This window comes from Drosophila miranda, chromosome XL (assembly GCF_003369915.1).
Source record: "Drosophila miranda strain MSH22 chromosome XL, D.miranda_PacBio2.1, whole genome shotgun sequence".
Taxonomy (NCBI): domain Eukaryota; kingdom Metazoa; phylum Arthropoda; class Insecta; order Diptera; family Drosophilidae; genus Drosophila; species Drosophila miranda.
The window spans coordinates 7,066,285-7,083,345 of record NC_046673.1 but is presented as its reverse complement, the minus strand read 5'-3'; the positions used below and the strand labels follow the sequence as shown (position 1 = coordinate 7,083,345).

At 41.9% G+C, this 17,061-nt stretch overlaps 5 protein-coding genes across 5 annotated transcripts; 3 read left to right on the top strand and 2 right to left on the bottom strand.

Moving 5' to 3' along the window:
- Window positions 1–163: 163 nt before the first annotated feature.
- Window positions 164–1,817, bottom strand: LOC117187464. Its single transcript, XM_033390216.1, has 3 exons — window positions 1,612–1,817; window positions 797–840; window positions 164–741 (listed from the first exon to the last, which is right to left on the bottom strand). Exon 3 carries the CDS (start codon window positions 738–740, stop codon window positions 339–341), a length of 402 nt encoding a protein of 133 aa, XP_033246107.1. The 5' UTR covers window position 741; window positions 797–840; window positions 1,612–1,817; the 3' UTR covers window positions 164–338.
- Window positions 1,818–3,663: 1,846 nt separating this feature from the next.
- Window positions 3,664–8,728, top strand: LOC117187419. Its single transcript, XM_033390074.1, has 7 exons — window positions 3,664–3,773; window positions 3,834–4,205; window positions 7,421–7,531; window positions 7,595–7,829; window positions 7,903–8,023; window positions 8,091–8,207; window positions 8,272–8,728. The coding sequence occupies exons 2-7, from the start codon at window positions 4,071–4,073 to the stop codon at window positions 8,564–8,566; spliced, it is 1,014 nt and encodes a 337-aa protein (XP_033245965.1). The 5' UTR covers window positions 3,664–3,773; window positions 3,834–4,070; the 3' UTR covers window positions 8,567–8,728.
- Window positions 8,729–9,010: 282 nt separating this feature from the next.
- On the bottom strand, window positions 9,011–9,903 carry LOC117187466. Its single transcript, XM_033390219.1, has 2 exons — window positions 9,644–9,903; window positions 9,011–9,588 (listed from the first exon to the last, which is right to left on the bottom strand). Exon 2 carries the CDS (start codon window positions 9,585–9,587, stop codon window positions 9,186–9,188), a length of 402 nt encoding a protein of 133 aa, XP_033246110.1. The 5' UTR covers window position 9,588; window positions 9,644–9,903; the 3' UTR covers window positions 9,011–9,185.
- Window positions 9,904–11,232: 1,329 nt separating this feature from the next.
- LOC117187034 (ultraviolet-B receptor UVR8-like) lies at window positions 11,233–11,961 on the top strand. Its single transcript, XM_033388721.1, has 3 exons — window positions 11,233–11,240; window positions 11,461–11,811; window positions 11,872–11,961. The coding sequence occupies exons 1-2, from the start codon at window positions 11,233–11,235 to the stop codon at window positions 11,780–11,782; spliced, it is 330 nt and encodes a 109-aa protein (XP_033244612.1). The 3' UTR covers window positions 11,783–11,811; window positions 11,872–11,961.
- Window positions 11,962–13,156: 1,195 nt separating this feature from the next.
- LOC117187033 lies at window positions 13,157–16,830 on the top strand. Its single transcript, XM_033388710.1, has 6 exons — window positions 13,157–13,207; window positions 15,449–15,634; window positions 15,698–15,932; window positions 16,006–16,126; window positions 16,194–16,310; window positions 16,375–16,830. Exons 1-6 carry the CDS (start codon window positions 13,157–13,159, stop codon window positions 16,667–16,669), a joined length of 1,005 nt encoding a protein of 334 aa, XP_033244601.1. The 3' UTR covers window positions 16,670–16,830.
- The last annotated feature ends 231 nt before the right edge of the window (window positions 16,831–17,061 follow it).

Below are 17,061 nucleotides of genomic sequence, written 5' to 3'. Positions count from 1 at the left end.
GCAGCGAAGATGACAAAATGGGAATGTGCGGATCGTCGAGCTGGTCGACGCTGAGTTCTTCAAACGGATTGTCGAGTGGGTTGCGGGGCTGGATGGTGGGGAATTTCTGTTGAATAAATAATAATACGAGTAGTACCTAAAACAAATCCTTAAAGTGCACCAATATCGTTGCCTAGATTCTTCGTTTATTTGGCTCGTGTGTTAGGCTCGTGTGTTAATGTCGTGTTATTGAATATGCTATGTTTTGTTTACCGAGAGTTTGATATGTATTACGTATCGTGTCCGAACAGGGGCAGTGCAGTGATCAAACTGCATAGCCAGGGCCCTTCTATGCTATGTCACTTGCATAGCTCGGCGAAGAAGCTCTCCAGGCCGCGCGCCTTCTCCCACTTGCCATCGATGAGTGCCTTCTGGTGGACCACCATCAGGGCGCGGATGCAGTCGACCATCAGGAGATCAAAGTCGTTGCAGAGGAGACTCACAATTTGGGCGTATCTAGCTGTGGCCGGGCTGGGGGGCCGGGTCACACAGCCTATGAGAATGCGTAGCAGCTGCTCCTTGTGGTCGGGCAGGCAGTCGGTGATCAGCAGTTTCAGTCGACGGATGTGGAAAAAGTCGGCGACGAAATTGACTCCGTCTAGTTTAGCCATCAACTCGGCAATTAACTCACTACGGTCGTCGGGGGTGAGATCCTCACCGCGCCCAGCTTGCCACTTTCTCTTGCGATGATGACCGTTCATTCTGATAGAACATTGGGATTCTCACTGATTCTGATTTTCAGACAATAAATACGTACGTATGTGCACTAATTGAAGAAAGTAATTCGAATTACTGTGCTATTTGTTCACTTTTCACTTCTTTTTGGATTGGTCTCCAATCCAATCTCCAAACTACCTCCAAACTACCCCTCATATATACCCCCAATCATAATTCTAACGACATCTCACTATACCTTAAGAAAATCCTCATAACTAAACAAACAGACCTCCTCACTAAGACTTCCCCCTGGTACCAACAAGTTATCAACCTATCTTCCACTCATCCTCCCCCCAAAAACCTAAACAACCTTAACAGAAGACACCAAGTCATCCTAAATAGATTGAGACTAGGGCACACAAGATTCACCAATGCCCACTACATGGATAAAACATCCTCCAACGCATGCCCACTGTGCCACAACCCAACCATAGACATAAGACACATACTATACACATGCCCCGCCCTCTCTCTTCAAAGATCCTCAATATTCCATAACACCGACCCCATGCAATACATCTCCAACCCTAACACCAAAAACGCAAAAATAATCCTCAACTATCTAGACCAATCTAAAATCATTCACTACATATAACCTCATAAACAATCATCCCTGTACATATACATATACACAATTAATATTTTAGATAATAATTCCTCCACAACATATAATAACCTATAGAACCAACCCTGTACATATGTATATAAGTACATACATCCTCAAACGTATAATAATACTATAGTGAGCTTAAGGCCTCAGCAGCTATAGCCCCATACCCTGTTAATACCTAGTTTTAACTATTTATTAGCTTTATATAATAATAATAATAATAATAATTCGAATTACTGTGCTATTTGTTCACTTTTCACTTCTTTTTGGATTGGTCTTCGGCAGAATCCACGCACGCGTTGCTTTTTTCAGGGAGGCTGCGAACCATACAGTTCGAAATTACTACTGAAAATACAGGCGAACTTAGGCGTTTTATTGTAACTTATTTCTAGCTTCACAATTTTTACACAGAACACTCACTGAACTGACTATTAATTGCCAGATTTGTTGACCATATCTGAACAAATGTTTGGCCTATTCCGATTGACAAAGCCGGCGAAAACGATATATTTTCTGTCCCCGCATTGGCAGCACTGGCTTTATAAAGGTAACCTTTGCGGCTTCCTAGCTTCATTTTTTAGCACCAGGAGTTTCGTTACTTTTGTCGCTTTCTGTGTAGTTGGAATCAAACACATGTTCTTCAGGGAAAAAGAAAAGATCGCTGATGATGAACAGTGGTTAAGTTGAGTGGTTACTATTTGAATAAATACAATTTTATGGGCGGCTTGTTATTTTCAAAATAAAGGCATGTAACCGCCGGATTTTATCAGACTATCGCACAAAAGTACCGATGTTCGCAGCTTCCTGTACATCGATAAGTAGAATCAAAAGTCGCGGATATATTTGATCTAACGTCCTGAGCCAACAGAAAAATAGTATCGACTCGGCCAAATCTGAGAAAAATATTCATGTTAATATGTTCGCCCAGCCAAAAAATATCAGACATATAAGTCGATATATATCAAAAAATTGATATATCAATACATATTTAACAACCATCCCTAGAATACTGAACTCTACCTGCGGTGACCGCTCTCAAATCATTTATTCCAATGGATTGGATCTAAATCCTTTTCGCTCATTCACTTTCAAACAATTTCTATTTGGCGCACACCACTTGCATCCAATCGATAGTATTGATGGTCGAATTGCTTTCTTCGAAACGGTTGTTGGCTCTTTTTGCGCTCTCATTAAATCAGTTAAGGTTCTCTTTTTCGCTCTATTTGAATCGAGTATGAATCGGTAGCAACCGGTCCCAACCATTGAAAATTCAAATTCAAGAGCTGAAGCTGCTTTAAAATGAACCAGTCTTGTGGGAAAATGATTCGTCAATCGGATTAAAGTTTCTGGGCAAGGCTGAGGGTTCTAGTTAGCTAGTAACATTACCCGAAATATCAAAAACGAGAAATATTTATGAGGGACCTATCGATAAGTCCACGTTCCGCCATTTTGACGCGTCCATCGCTACTGCGCAGCTGCAGCGCCGACTGCAGGCTGCTTTTCCTATAAAAAGGCCGACAAGAGCTTTTTTCTCATACATATATGTATGTATATATTTTTTTCCTAATACTGGCACTGTTTCTATTGACTAAACTGAATCTTCTTCAGATGTCTTTCAATTAAAAATTTATTAAATTTACATGGGAAAAAAAAAACATGAATTGCGAATGGCATGTTTTTTCGATGAAAAAAAAAAATGTTCTACCGATTTTTCGTTCAACATATTTTCACAAAAAGTTGCGGAGGTGCTGCGGAGGAGTTGCCTCCGTCGCAGATACGGTCGTGGCGGACGTCTATAATCAGGAGGTCTTTGTTTTTATATTGAGAAAATGCATGTGTAATCCTTAAGCTAGAAAGTTGTACATTGCGAATCTCGTGGATGAAACAAACGGTTTATTCTTCTGCGTACATATTCATAATTTGTTTGTTTTTCCTGATTTCTGGAGGATTCGACTCATTCAACTTTAACAGTTGAGGCACGTCCACCGCGCCTTCATATAGATTTTAAAAAATGTATTTACGTTTTTTTTTTACTTTAACTTATTCAACTTTGACAGCTCTTTGAGTTTGGTGGGGCAGCATTTCTGGTCAAAAGACCAGTCCAACGCCTTCCTCTTCGAGGAGGACGTGCGGCAGCTGGCCGTCGGCTGGACCCACAATGCGGCGCTGCTCCGCAACAACGAGATCCTCATGTGGGGCCGCAACTGCTACGGACAGCTGGGCACGGGCTCGATCAGCGAGCAGCAGGCGGTGCCCCAGCCACTGAGCTTCCGACTGCCCGACGGCCAGACGCCTGCTCGCGTGCACATGGGGCAGAGCACGGCCTGCTGCGGACTACAGCCGGCGAGATCTACACCTGGGGCTGGAACGAGCACGGAAACTGTGGCAACAACAGTACAGAGAATGTGTAAGAATCTCCCTTCTGCCAGTGGATTGGCTTTAAATTCAATTTTCGATCAATTTCCAGATGCAGCGCGTGAAGTTGGCCGGAGCTGGCTCGGGCTTCTGTTACGCCATTTCCGAGTCGTCTGTTAATTAATTTTATAATAAATGTTAAAAATGCTTAAAAATACTAAACGGAATATCGAAATTAAGGTATTTGATGTCGGATCATGAGCAAAATTGTACGAATAATCAAACCCAAGCAGTTGGCGCTCTTTCTTCCATCGATAGTTGAAGAAACATCGATGTATCGATAGTAACAATGAAGTTTTTCAACCTTCAGCAGCTTTACTTGAACTCCGCGGAATTTTCGTTGCAAATACTATTTGCCATTTTTACAGTGAAAATAAAGTGCTTTGTTTTTCAAAAACTTAATCTTTTCCACAGAAAAAAGAAGGTAAATATGGTAAATGGTAGATTTTTATATATTTTATTCGAAATGTGCGGCTTGCCAGGCAATTAGTGGATGAATTTGAGGGCGCTTATGGTTTTTGAAGCCAACAAGTGCAAATGGCGATGGAGAATCATCAAAGTGCAATGAAATATTCGAAATATTTGCGGCACCGGCCTCTACACACTCGTGTTCCATGATAGATGCCTCAGAGCAGAGAACTATCTCCCTTAAATAATTGGCAGCACAGAAAAAGTCGCCCAAAGTGAGACATCGCTTCTTCTGCGCAAAATGCAATGGATTGGATTGATATTTCTTCGATCCGCAGAAGTCTCACTTTAAGACTTCTGTGGGCATGTGTATGCCGGCATTTTTCGTTCACCAATACACAAAAAGATTAACCAGTGCTGCCAATAGTTCATCCACTGATACACACATACACCTCTGACTGGGCAGCACTGTCGTGGTAGGCGTCTGTGTCGGGCAGTAATTCCGAGAAACTTCAGCGTGTATTAGTAGACCACTCCGCATAAATAAAATAAATTTCCCATAAATCAATTTTTTTTGTGCAACCGAAACACCGCTTTGAGAACATACGTCGCGTGGGTCAGGGACTATGCCAGTTGCTGTTACGGCCTTTTGGCCGTAGGAGAGGAGAGCCGCCTGCTGCTTCAGAGCCGCCTGCTGCTGCTGCTGGAGAGCCGCCTGCTGCTGCTGCTGCTGGTGGTGGTGCTGCTGCTGCTGCTGGTGGTGGTGCTGCTGCTGCTGCTGCTGCTGTATATTGGCCTGATTGAAATTCATGCCCATGAGCTCCTGGTAAATGTGTCCGATGGCCATTTCCGTGGCACTGGGCAGATGTCCATGGGCGTGCAGGCCAATGTCGATGCCAGCCCCAGCTCCAGCTACGTAAAAATTATTACGCAACCACTTACGTTTTCTTACGTGTTATGTTGCTGGCAGCATTCAATTTGTATGAGGCAGACTCATGTGCCGTGAAATCAAGCAGCATTGTTCCCCAACATTGCGCGGATTGAGCAACATTTTGCATACCCTGGGAAATGGATTTTATGGAACTGAGAAAATTTTTGTCATCTAATGCACCAATATAGGCCAAAACTATTCAGTCTCTGTTCAAAAGGTATTTCAACGATATTTTGAAGGTTTTGGTCTTCTTACAGAAACCAAGAATGGGTATCGGGATCGAGATATATTTACAAGACCCTAATCATATGCATTAATATGTCTAAAACATAACAATCTGAGATAGTTTTTTAACTAATTACGTTTTAAAACAGTTTCTTCATATATTAACCAAATAGGGTATACCTATGCCCAAACTCCGATTGACGTGACATTCCATACTCACGTTACCATTGTTTTTTGTTGACCTTTTTTTGTTTAAACCTTGTTTTCAACACTATACAATAAAAGGGAGTACTTAAAAGTAGTCAATCAGGTAGAAAATTTATTCATTAATGGCCTAAAATTATGTTGGTAGAGCTAAAGGTTTTAGTTAGTCAGAATTATTCAACGGAATAAAGAAATTGAGCAATGGGAACGATTTTTCTCTTACGTTTTATTACTTTTTATTACGTTTCATTTGTTTGACCATTCTCGCTAAAACCTTTTTTTACGCAAAATCCAACAAAAGCAAGTATTAAAAATAAGCCAGTTAAGTAGAAAATTGATTCATTAATCGTATTAAATTATGTGGGGATAGATAAAGGCCCGGTTGACAACATTTAAATCCTTGTCGCTCACATTCAAAAAAGTTCGATTTGGCGCGCACCACTCGGTATATTTTTCAAATGAGACCATATATTTCGGTTCTGTTCTGAGGGTCATACTGTAGAAATACTGGTTTTCGCCGCGCTCCCATGTGGTGTTTTTTAGTGCTAAATGGTATTTTTGTCATTTATTAATTTCATTTTCAATGCTATATAGAAATCCAATAAATGCAAGTATTTCGAATACGCCAATCATGTATAGAATGGATTCATCAATCGTACAAAATTGAGTGGGCATGGCTAAATGTTCTATATAGATAGTTTTATTCAACGGAACAAAGAATTGGTCGTTTTTTGAATCGAATTTGAGTTCGCCGCAGTTCGCTTTAGCAACAATGAGTCCCATTCCATACACACTGTTGCGGCAACATTTCCTTGAAAACCGTATTTTAGTCAAAATAAAATACATAAAGGTAATTAAAAGGAGCAATCTTGTAAAAAATGTATTTATCTATGCGATAAAGCTAAGTGGGAAAATCTATATAGCTTGGCAATACCCGATTCGCCGCAGTTTCGCTTTAGCAACAATGAGTCCCATTCCATACACAAACATGTTGCTAATTCCATGCACACATACCCTGGAGGAAATGAATGTTATAGAATTGTGAATACGTTTGTCTTCCAAGGCTCAGTAGGTATCAGGATCGACATAAATATATGCAAGATACTAATAAGGTACTTGAATATGTCTAAAGAATAAATAAATTACGTTTGATCTTCATACAAAATTAGCGAAATAGGGTGTACAAAGGCTATACACGCATCACGTCTTCAAATACCAGCAACATTGCGACTCTTTTTTTCGTTGAACTTTTTCGTTTAACCCTGTTTTTACAATAAATACAATAAAAGCAAGGATTAAAAACTATCCAATCTTGTAGAAAATTTATTCATCAATGGGATAAAACTATGTGGGCATTGCTGAGAGATTTAGCTAGTCAGCATTATTCAATGGAATATCAAAATTGAGCAATTTCCTTTTTCGTTTGTTTTGATTGACCTATTTCGCTACTTGTTTTTTGTTCGACTTATTTCGCTAAAACCTCTTTTTACGCAAAATTCAATAAAAGCAAGTGTTTAAAATAAACCAGTCAAGTTGAGAATAGTTTAATTAATCGGATAAAATGATTCGGGCATAGATAAATGTGCTGTATAGCTAGTAATATTCCACGGAATTTTAAAAACGAGGAATATGTAAAATAGAACATGAATTCGTCAGTACATTTACGGTATATTTTTCAAATGAGACGGTATATTTTGGTATATTTCTGAGGGTCGGACGGTATATTTTATCGAAAAGTCCAGTAAAGAACGGTACTGCTGTTTGAAAAATTTCAGCTGTATATCTTATAAATAAAGAGATTAGCAGACGTACATGGTTATATTTTAATATATATATTTAATTTTGTTTTTAAAACGTTTATCATATTTCAGCTCTTTCTCCTGCACCTTGACGACATCCTGCCGCAGGCGTTGAAGCTACAGCCGCGCAACAATAACCAGCCGACTGGCTGCTCCACAATCATTGTCAACCAAAAGAATTGCGTAGGTAAAGCCTAGAGGAGCCCCAGAAGATTGCTTTAATACAGTGCAACGTCTCGTTTATAGCGACTGTTGGGTCACACCGAGGATGCCCTGACGGAATCCCTCAATCATTACTATTTTGTTGACGCGCACATCATCAGCGACAAGCCGCAGGGCAAATACAATGTCAAGGAGGAGCACTTTATGTCCCTGTGCTATGCCGGACACTTGCCCGGCTACACCATGAATCAGAATTATCATGGCCTGGTCTTCAGCATCAATACGATCAGTGCGGAGCTGTTGCGCAGTGGCAAGACACGTGAGTGTACTTCCCATTTCCCTTTCGATGGGATAAGAGACCTTTAATGAGGGTTGGCTTTAATGCTTTTTAGCGAGACACTTCTTGACACGAGCCCTGCTGGCCACCAGCAATGTGGACGATGCTTTTAGGGTGCTCAAGGACGCAGGTGTGGGAGCAGCCGATGCCTGCTCCATTAACTTTACCTTCTTGGCGTGAGTATCAAAGGGACTTTGGTCAACGGTCAACAGTCTGCAGTTTTCTTGTTCCTTGATTTCACAGCGATCCCCGCCAGATGTTCTATAATGTGGAGATGGCGCCTTCGCCAGACCGTAAGAATGAGTCGCTTTTGAACATCAAGGAGATACCCTTGGGCAATCATAACTACCATGTGAATCAGTGAGTACCAGAGATCTACCAGTAGTCATTAGCGCAGCTTGAGTAATTCTCGATTCGATCCTAGATTCGATCGCATACGCCAGGATCAGGCCAACGCTCTGATGGTCGACTCCAGCGTATCGCGAATGCAGGCGTTCGGCACCTACAAGCCGCCATCGAGCGAGCAGGATGTGCGCCATATGCTGGGCGATGTCTCTGGGGGAATGTATTGCGTGTGGCGCGAGAATGGCAGCTGTGATGAGGTGGTCAAAACCATTGCCGTTGGCATTTTCGATCTCACCGCTAGGACCATGTCGCTCTATTCGGACAATCCCAGTCAGACGGAGCCTCACTGCAGGTTGCCTCTGCTCTTCAAGTAGCTTTAATGCACACCCCCCGCCTCCCCCCTTTGTTGGACGCAGATTTTACTCGTATGTTTAATAAACATAATCAAATGGCAGTTTGAGCTTGATCCAAAATTTTGTTGGGTCGTTAGCCAATCTAAAACCTCTCACTCTTCAAAATAAAACTGTGAAATTTGAGTGAGCCAAGATGTTAGTACAGAGGGGCATGTGCATGTGGATAATTTCCCCACACATCCTTTGTGTGGTGTGATTCCAGGTGCCCATCTACCTGGGGGCCATGGAGCCCCTGGTTAGCTGCAGCGAAGATGACAAAATGGGAATGTGCGGATCGTCGAGCTGGTCGACGCTGAGTTCTTCAAACGGATTGTCGAGTGGGTTGCGGGGCTGGATGGTGGGGAATTTCTGTTGAATAAATAATAATACGAGTAGTACCTAAAACAAATCCTTAAAGTGCACCAATATCGTTGCCTAGATTCTTCGTTTATTTGGCTCGTGTGTTAGGCTCGTGTGTTAATGTCGTGTTATTGAATATGCTATGTTTTGTTTACCGAGAGTTTGATATGTATTACGTATCGTGTCCGAACAGGGGCAGTGCAGTGATCAAACTGCATAGCCAGGGCCCTTCTATGCTATGTCACTTGCATAGCTCGGCGAAGAAGCTCTCCAGGCCGCGCGCCCTCTCCCACTTGCCATCGATGAGTGCCTTCTGGTGGACCACCATCAGGGCGCGGATGCAGTCGACCATCAGGAGATCAAAGTCGTTGCAGAGGAGACTCACAATTTTGGCGTAGCTAGCTGTGGCCGGGCTGGGGGGCCGGGTCACACAGCCTATGAGAATGCGTAGCAGCTGCTCCTTGTGGTCGGGCAGGCAGTCGGTGATCAGCAGTTTCAGTCGACAGATGTGGAAAAAGTCGGCGACGAAATTGACTCCGTCTAGTTTAGCCATCAACTCGGCAATTAACTCACTACGGTCGTCGGGGGTGAGATCCTCACCGCGCCCAGCTTGCCACTTTCTCTTGCGATGATGACCGTTCATTCTGATAGAACATTGGGATTCTCACTGATTCTGATTTTCAGACAATAAATACGTACGTATGTGCACTAATTGAAGAAAGTAATTCGAATTACTGTGCTATTTGTTCACTTTTCACTTGCTTTTTTCAGGGAGGCTGCGAACGATGCAGTTCGAAATTACTACTGAAAATACAGGCGAACTTAGGCGTGTTATTGTAACTTATTTCTAGCTTCACAATTTTTACACAGAACACTCACTGAACTGACTATTAATTGCCAGATTTGTTGACAATATCTGAACAAATGTTTGGCCTATTCCGATTGACAAAGCCGGCGAAAACGATATATTTTCTGTCCCCGCATTGGCAGCACTGGCTTTATAAAGGTAACCTTTGCGGCTTCCTAGCTTCATTTTTTAGCACCAGGAGTTTCGTTACTTTTGTCGCTTTCTGTGTAGTTGGAATCAAACACATGTTCTTCAGGGAAAAAGAAAAGATCGCTGATGATGAACAGTGGTTAAGTTGAGTGGTTACTATTTGAATAAATAAAATTTTATGGGCGGCTTGTTATTTTCAAAATAAAGGCATGTAACCGCCGGATTTTATCAGACTATCGCACAAAAGTACCGATGTTCGCAGCTTCCTGTACATCGATAAGTAGAATCAAAAGTCGCGGATATATTTGATCTAACGTCCTGAGCCAACAGAAAAATAGTATCGACTCGGCCAAATCTGAGAAAAATATTCATGTTAATATGTTCGCCCAGCCAAAAAATATCAGACATATAAGTCGATATATATCAAAAAATTGATATATCAATACATATTTAACAACCATCCCTAGAATACTGAACTCTACCTGCGGTGACCGCTCTCAAATCATTTATTCCAATGGATTGGATCTAAATCCTTTTCGCTCATTCACTTTCAAACAATTTCTATTTGGCGCACACCACTTGCATCCAATCGATAGTATTGATGGTCGAATTGCTTTCTTCGAAACGGTTGTTGGCTCTTTTTGCGCTCTCATTAAATCAGTTAAGGTTCTCTTTTTCGCTCTATTTGAATCGAGTATGAATCGGTAGCAAACGGTCCCAACCATTGAAAATTCAAATTCAAGAGCTGAAGCTGCTTTAAAATGAACCAGTCTTGTGGGAAAATGATTCGTCAATCGGATTAAAGTTTCTGGGCAAGGCTGAGGGTTCTAGTTAGCTAGTAACATTACCCGAAATATCAAAAACGAGAAATATTTATGAGGGACCTATCGATAAGTCCACGTTCCGCCATTTTGACGCGTCCATCGCTACTGCGCAGCTGCAGCGCCGACTGCAGGCTGCTTTTCCTATAAAAAGGCCGACAAGAGCTTTTTTCTCATACATATATGTATGTATATATTTTTTTCCTAATACTGGCACTGTTTCTATTGACTAAACTGAATCTTCTTCAGATGTCTTTCAATTAAAAATTTATTAAATTTACATGGGAAAAAAAAAACATGAATTGCGAATGGCATGTTTTTTCGATGAAAAAAAAAAATGTTCTACCGATTTTTCGTTCAACATATTTTCACAAAAAGTTGCGGAGGTGCTGCGGAGGAGTTGCCTCCGTCGCAGATACGGTCGTGGCGGACGTCTATAATCAGGAGGTCTTTGTTTTTATATTGAGAAAATGCATGTGTAATCCTTAAGCTAGAAAGTTGTACATTGCGAATCTCGTGGATGAAACAAACGGTTTATTCTTCTGCGTACATATTCATAATTTGTTTGTTTTTCCTGATTTCTGGAGGATTCGACTCATTCAACTTTAACAGTTGAGGCACGTCCACCGCGCCTTCATATAGATTTAAAAAAATGTATTTACGTTTTTTTTTTACTTTAACTTATTCAACTTTGACAGCTCTTTGAGTTTGGTGGGGCAGCATTTCTGGTCAAAAGACCAGTCCAACGCCTTCCTCTTCGAGGAGGACGTGCGGCAGCTGGCCGTCGGCTGGACCCACAATGCGGCGCTGCTCCGCAACAACGAGATCCTCATGTGGGGCCGCAACTGCTACGGACAGCTGGGCACGGGCTCGATCAGCGAGCAGCAGGCGGTGCCCCAGCCACTGAGCCTCCGACTGCCCGACGGCCAGACGCCTGCTCGCGTGCACATGGGGGCAGAGCACGGCCTGCTGCGGACTACAGCCGGCGAGATCTACACCTGGGGCTGGAACGAGCACTGAAACTGTGGCAACAACAGTACAGAGAATGTGTAAGAATCTCCCTTCTGCCAGTGGATTGGCTTTAAATTCAATTTTCGATCAATTTCCAGATGCAGCGCGTGAAGTTGGCCGGAGCTGGCTCGGGCTTCTGTTACGCCATTTCCGAGTCGTCTGTTAATTAATTTTTTAATAAATGTTAAAAATGCTTAAAAATACTAAACGGAATATCGAAATTAAGGTATTTGATGTCGGATCATGAGCAAAATTGTACGAATAATCAAACCCAAGCAGTTGGCGCTCTTTCTTCCATCGATAGTTGAAGAAACATCGATGTATCGATAGTAACAATGAAGTTTTTCAACCTTCAGCAGCTTTACTTGAACTCCGCGGAATTTTCGTTGCAAATACTATTTGCCATTTTTACAGTGAAAATAAAGTGCTTTGTTTTTCAAAAACTTAATCTTTTCCACAGAAAAAAGAAGGTAAATATGGTAAATGGTAGATTTTTATATATTTTATTCGAAATGTGCGGCTTGCCAGGCAATTAGTGGATGAATTTGAGGGCGCTTATGGTTTTTGAAGCCAACAAGTGCAAATGGCGATGGAGAATCATCAAAGTGCAATGAAATATTCGAAATATTTGCGGCACCGGCCTCTACACACTCGTGTTCCATGATAGATGCCTCAGAGCAGAGAACTATCTCCCTTAAATAATTGGCAGCACAGAAAAAGTCGCCCAAAGTGAGACATCGCTTCTTCTGCGCAAAATGCAATGGATTGGATTGATATTTCTTCGATCCGCAGAAGTCTCACTTTAAGACTTCTGTGGGCATGTGTATGCCGGCATTTTTCGTTCACCAATACACAAAAAGATTAACCAGTGCTGCCAATAGTTCATCCACTGATACACACACGCACACACAGCACTCAAGCCTTCACGACCTCTGACTGGGCAGCACTGTCGTGGTAGGCGTCTGTGTCGGGCAGTAATTCCGAGAAACTTCAGCGTGTATTAGTAGACCACTCCGCATAAATAAAATAAATTTCCCATAAATCAATTTTTTTTTGTGCAACCGAAACACCGCTTTGAGAACATACGTCGCGTGGGTCAGGGACTATGCCAGTTGCTGTTACGGCCTTTTGGCCGTAGGAGAGGAGAGCCGCCTGCTGCTTCAGAGCCGCCTGCTGCTTCAGAGCCGCCTGCTGCTGCTGCTGGAGAGCCGCCTGCTGCTGCTGCTGCTGGTGGTGGTGCTGCTGCTGCTGCTGGTGGTGGTGCTGCTGCTGCTGCTGGTGGTGGTGTTGCTGCTGCTGCTGCTGTATATTGGCCTGATTGAAATTCATGCCCATGAGCTCCTGGTAAATGTGTCCGATGGCCATTTCCGTGGCACTGGGCAGATGTCCATGGGCGTGCAGGCCAATGTCGATGCCAGCCCCAGCTCCAGCTACGTAAAAATTATTACGCAACCACTTACGTTTTCTTACGTGTTATGTTGCTGGCAGCATTCAATTTGTATGAGGCAGACTCATGTGCCGTGAAATCAAGCAGCATTGTTCCCCAACATTGCGCGGATTGAGCAACATTTTGCATACCCTGGGAAATGGATTTTATGGAACTGAGAAAATTTTTGTCATCTAATGCACCAATATAGGCCAAAACTATTCAGTCTCTGTTCAAAAGGTATTTCAACGATATTTTGAAGGTTTTGGTCTTCTTACAGAAACCAAGAATGGGTATCGGGATCGAGATATATTTACAAGACCCTAATCATATGCATTAATATGTCTAAAACATAACAATCTGAGATAGTTTTTTAACTAATTACGTTTTAAAACAGTTTCTTCATATATTAACCAAATAGGGTATACCTATGCCCAAACTCCGATTGACGTGACATTCCATACTCACGTTACCATTGTTTTTTGTTGACCTTTTTTGTTTAAACCTTGTTTTCAACACTATACAATAAAAGGGAGTACTTAAAAGTAGTCAATCAGGTAGAAAATTTATTCATTAATGGCCTAAAATTATGTTGGTAGAGCTAAAGGTTTTAGTTAGTCAGAATTATTCAACGGAATAAAGAAATTGAGCAATGGGAACGATTTTTCTCTTACGTTTTATTACTTTTTATTACGTTTCATTTGTTTGACCATTCTCGCTAAAACCTTTTTTTACGCAAAATCCAACAAAAGCAAGTATAAAAAATAAGCCAGTTAAGTAGAAAATTGATTCATTAATCGTATTAAATTATGTGGGGATAGATAAAGGCCCGGTTGACAACATTTAAATCCTTGTCGCTCACATTCAAAAAAGTTCGATTTGGCGCGCACCACTCGGTATATTTTTCAAATGAGACCATATATTTCGGTGCTGTTCTGAGGGTCATACTGTAGAAATACTGGTTTTCGCCGCGCTCCCATGTGGTGTTTTTTAGTGCTAAATGGTATTTTTGTCATTTATTAATTTCATTTTCAATGCTATATAGAAATCCAATAAATGCAAGTATTTCGAATACGCTAATCATGTATAGAATGGATTCATCAATCGTACAAAATTGAGTGGGCATGGCTAAATGTTCTATATAGATAGTTTTATTCAACGGAACAAAGAATTGGTCGTTTTTTGAATCGAATTTGAGTTCGCCGCAGTTCGCTTTAGAAACAATGAGTCCCATTCCATACACACTGTTGCGGCAACATTTCCTTGAAAACCGTATTTTAGTCAAAATAAAATACATAAAGGTAATTAAAAGGAGCAATCTTGTAAAAAATGTATTTATCTATGCGATAAAGCTAAGTGGGAAAATCTATATAGCTTGGCAATACCCGATTCGCCGCAGTTTCGCTTTAGCAACAATGAGTCCCATTCCATACACAAACATGTTGCTAATTCCATGCACACATACCCTGGGGGAAATGAATGTTATAGAATTGTGAATACGTTTGTCTTCCAAGGCTCAGTAGGTATCAGGATCGACATAAATATATGCAAGATACTAATAAGGTACTTGAATATGTCTAAAGAATAACAATTTGAGAAAAGGTCTTAATAAATTACGTTTGATCTTCATACAAAATTAGCGAAATAGGGTGTACAAAGGCTATACACGCATCACGTCTTCAAATACCAGCAACACTGCGACTCTTTTTTTCGTTGAACTTTTTCGTTTAACCCTGTTTTTACAATAAATACAATAAAAGCAAGGATTAAAAACTATCCAATCTTGTAGAAAATTTATTCATCAATGGGATAAAACTATGTGGGCATTGCTGAGAGATTTAGTTAGTCAGCAAAATTGAGCAATTTCCTTTTTCGTTTGTTTTGATTGACCTATTTCGCTACTTGTTTTTTGTTCGACTTATTTCGCTAAAACCTCTTTTTACGCAAAATTCAATAAAAGCAAGTGTTTAAAATAAACCAGTCAAGTTGAGAATAGTTTAATTAATCGGATAAAATGATTCGGGCATAGATAAATGTGCTGTATAGCTAGTAATATTCCACGGAATTTTAAAAACGAGGAATATGTAAAATAGAACATGAATTCGTCAGTACATTTACGGTATATTTTTCAAATGAGACGGTATATTTTGGTATATTTCTGAGGGTCGGACGGTATATTTTATCGAAAAGTCCAGTAAAGAACGGTACTGCTGTTTGAAAAATTTCAGCTGTATATCTTATAAATAAAGAGATTAGCAGACGTACATGGTTATATTTTAATATATATATTTAATTTTGTTTTTAAAACGTTTATCATATTTCAGCTCTTTCTGCTGCACCTTGACGACATCCTGCCGCAGGCGTTGAAGCTACAGCCGCGCAACAATAACCAGCCGACTGGCTGCTCCACAATCATTGTCAACCAAAAGAATTGCGTAGGTAAAGCCTAGAGGAGCCCCAGAAGATTGCTTTAATACAGTGCAACGTCTCGTTTATAGCGACTGTTGGGTCACACCGAGGATGCCCTGACGGAATCCCTCAATCATTACTATTTTGTTGACGCGCACATCATCAGCGACAAGCCGCAGGGCAAATACAATGTCAAGGAGGAGCACTTTATGTCCCTGTGCTATGCCGGACACTTGCCCGGCTACACCATGAATCAGAATTATCATGGCCTGGTCTTCAGCATCAATACGATCAGTGCGGAGCTGTTGCGCAGTGGCAAGACACGTGAGTGTACTTCCCATTTCCCTTTCGATGGGATAAGAGACCTTTAATGAGGGTTGGCTTTAATGCTTTTTAGCGAGACACTTCTTGACACGAGCCCTGCTGGCCACCAGCAATGTGGACGATGCTTTTAGGGTGCTCAAGGACGCAGGTGTGGGAGCAGCCGATGCCTGCTCCATTAACTTTACCTTCTTGGCGTGAGTATCAAAGGGACTTTGGTCAACGGTCAACAGTCTGCAGTTTTCTTGTTCCTTGATTTCACAGCGATCCCCGCCAGATGTTCTATAATGTGGAGATGGCGCCTTCGCCAGACCGTAAGAATGAGTCGCTTTTGAACATCAAGGAGATACCCTTGGGCAATCATAACTACCATGTGAATCAGTGAGTACCAGAGATCTACCAGTAGTCATTAGCGCAGCTTGAGTAATTCTCGATTCGATCCTAGATTCGATCGCATACGCCAGGATCAGGCCAACGCTCTGATGGTCGACTCCAGCGTATCGCGAATGCAGGCGTTCGGCACCTACAAGCCGCCATCGAGCGAGCAGGATGTGCGCCATATGCTGGGCGATGTCTCTGGGGGAATGTATTGCGTGTGGCGCGAGAATGGCAGCTGTGATGAGGTGGTCAAAACCATTGCCGTTGGCATTATCGATCTCACCGCTAGGACCATGTCGCTCTATTCGGACAATCCCAGTCAGACGGAGCCTCACTGCAGGTTGCCTCTGCTCTTCAAGTAGCTTTAATGCACACCCCCCGCCTCCCCCTTTGTTGGACGCAGATTTTACTCGTATGTTTAATAAACATAATCAAATGGCAGTTTGAGCTTGATCCAAAATTTTGTTGGGTCGTTAGCCAATCTAAAACCTCTCACTCTTCAAAATAAAACTGTGAAATTTGAGTGAGCCAAGATGTTAGTACAGAGGGGCATGTGCATGTGGATAATTTCCCCACACATCCTTTGTGTGGTGTGATTCCAGGTGCCCATCTACCTGGGGGCCATGGAGCCTGGTTAGCTGCAGCGAAGATGACAAAATGGGAATGTGCGGATCGTCGAGCTGGTCGACGCTGAGTTCTTCAAACGGATTGTCGAGTGGGTTGCGGGGCTGGATGGTGGGGAATTTCTGTTGAA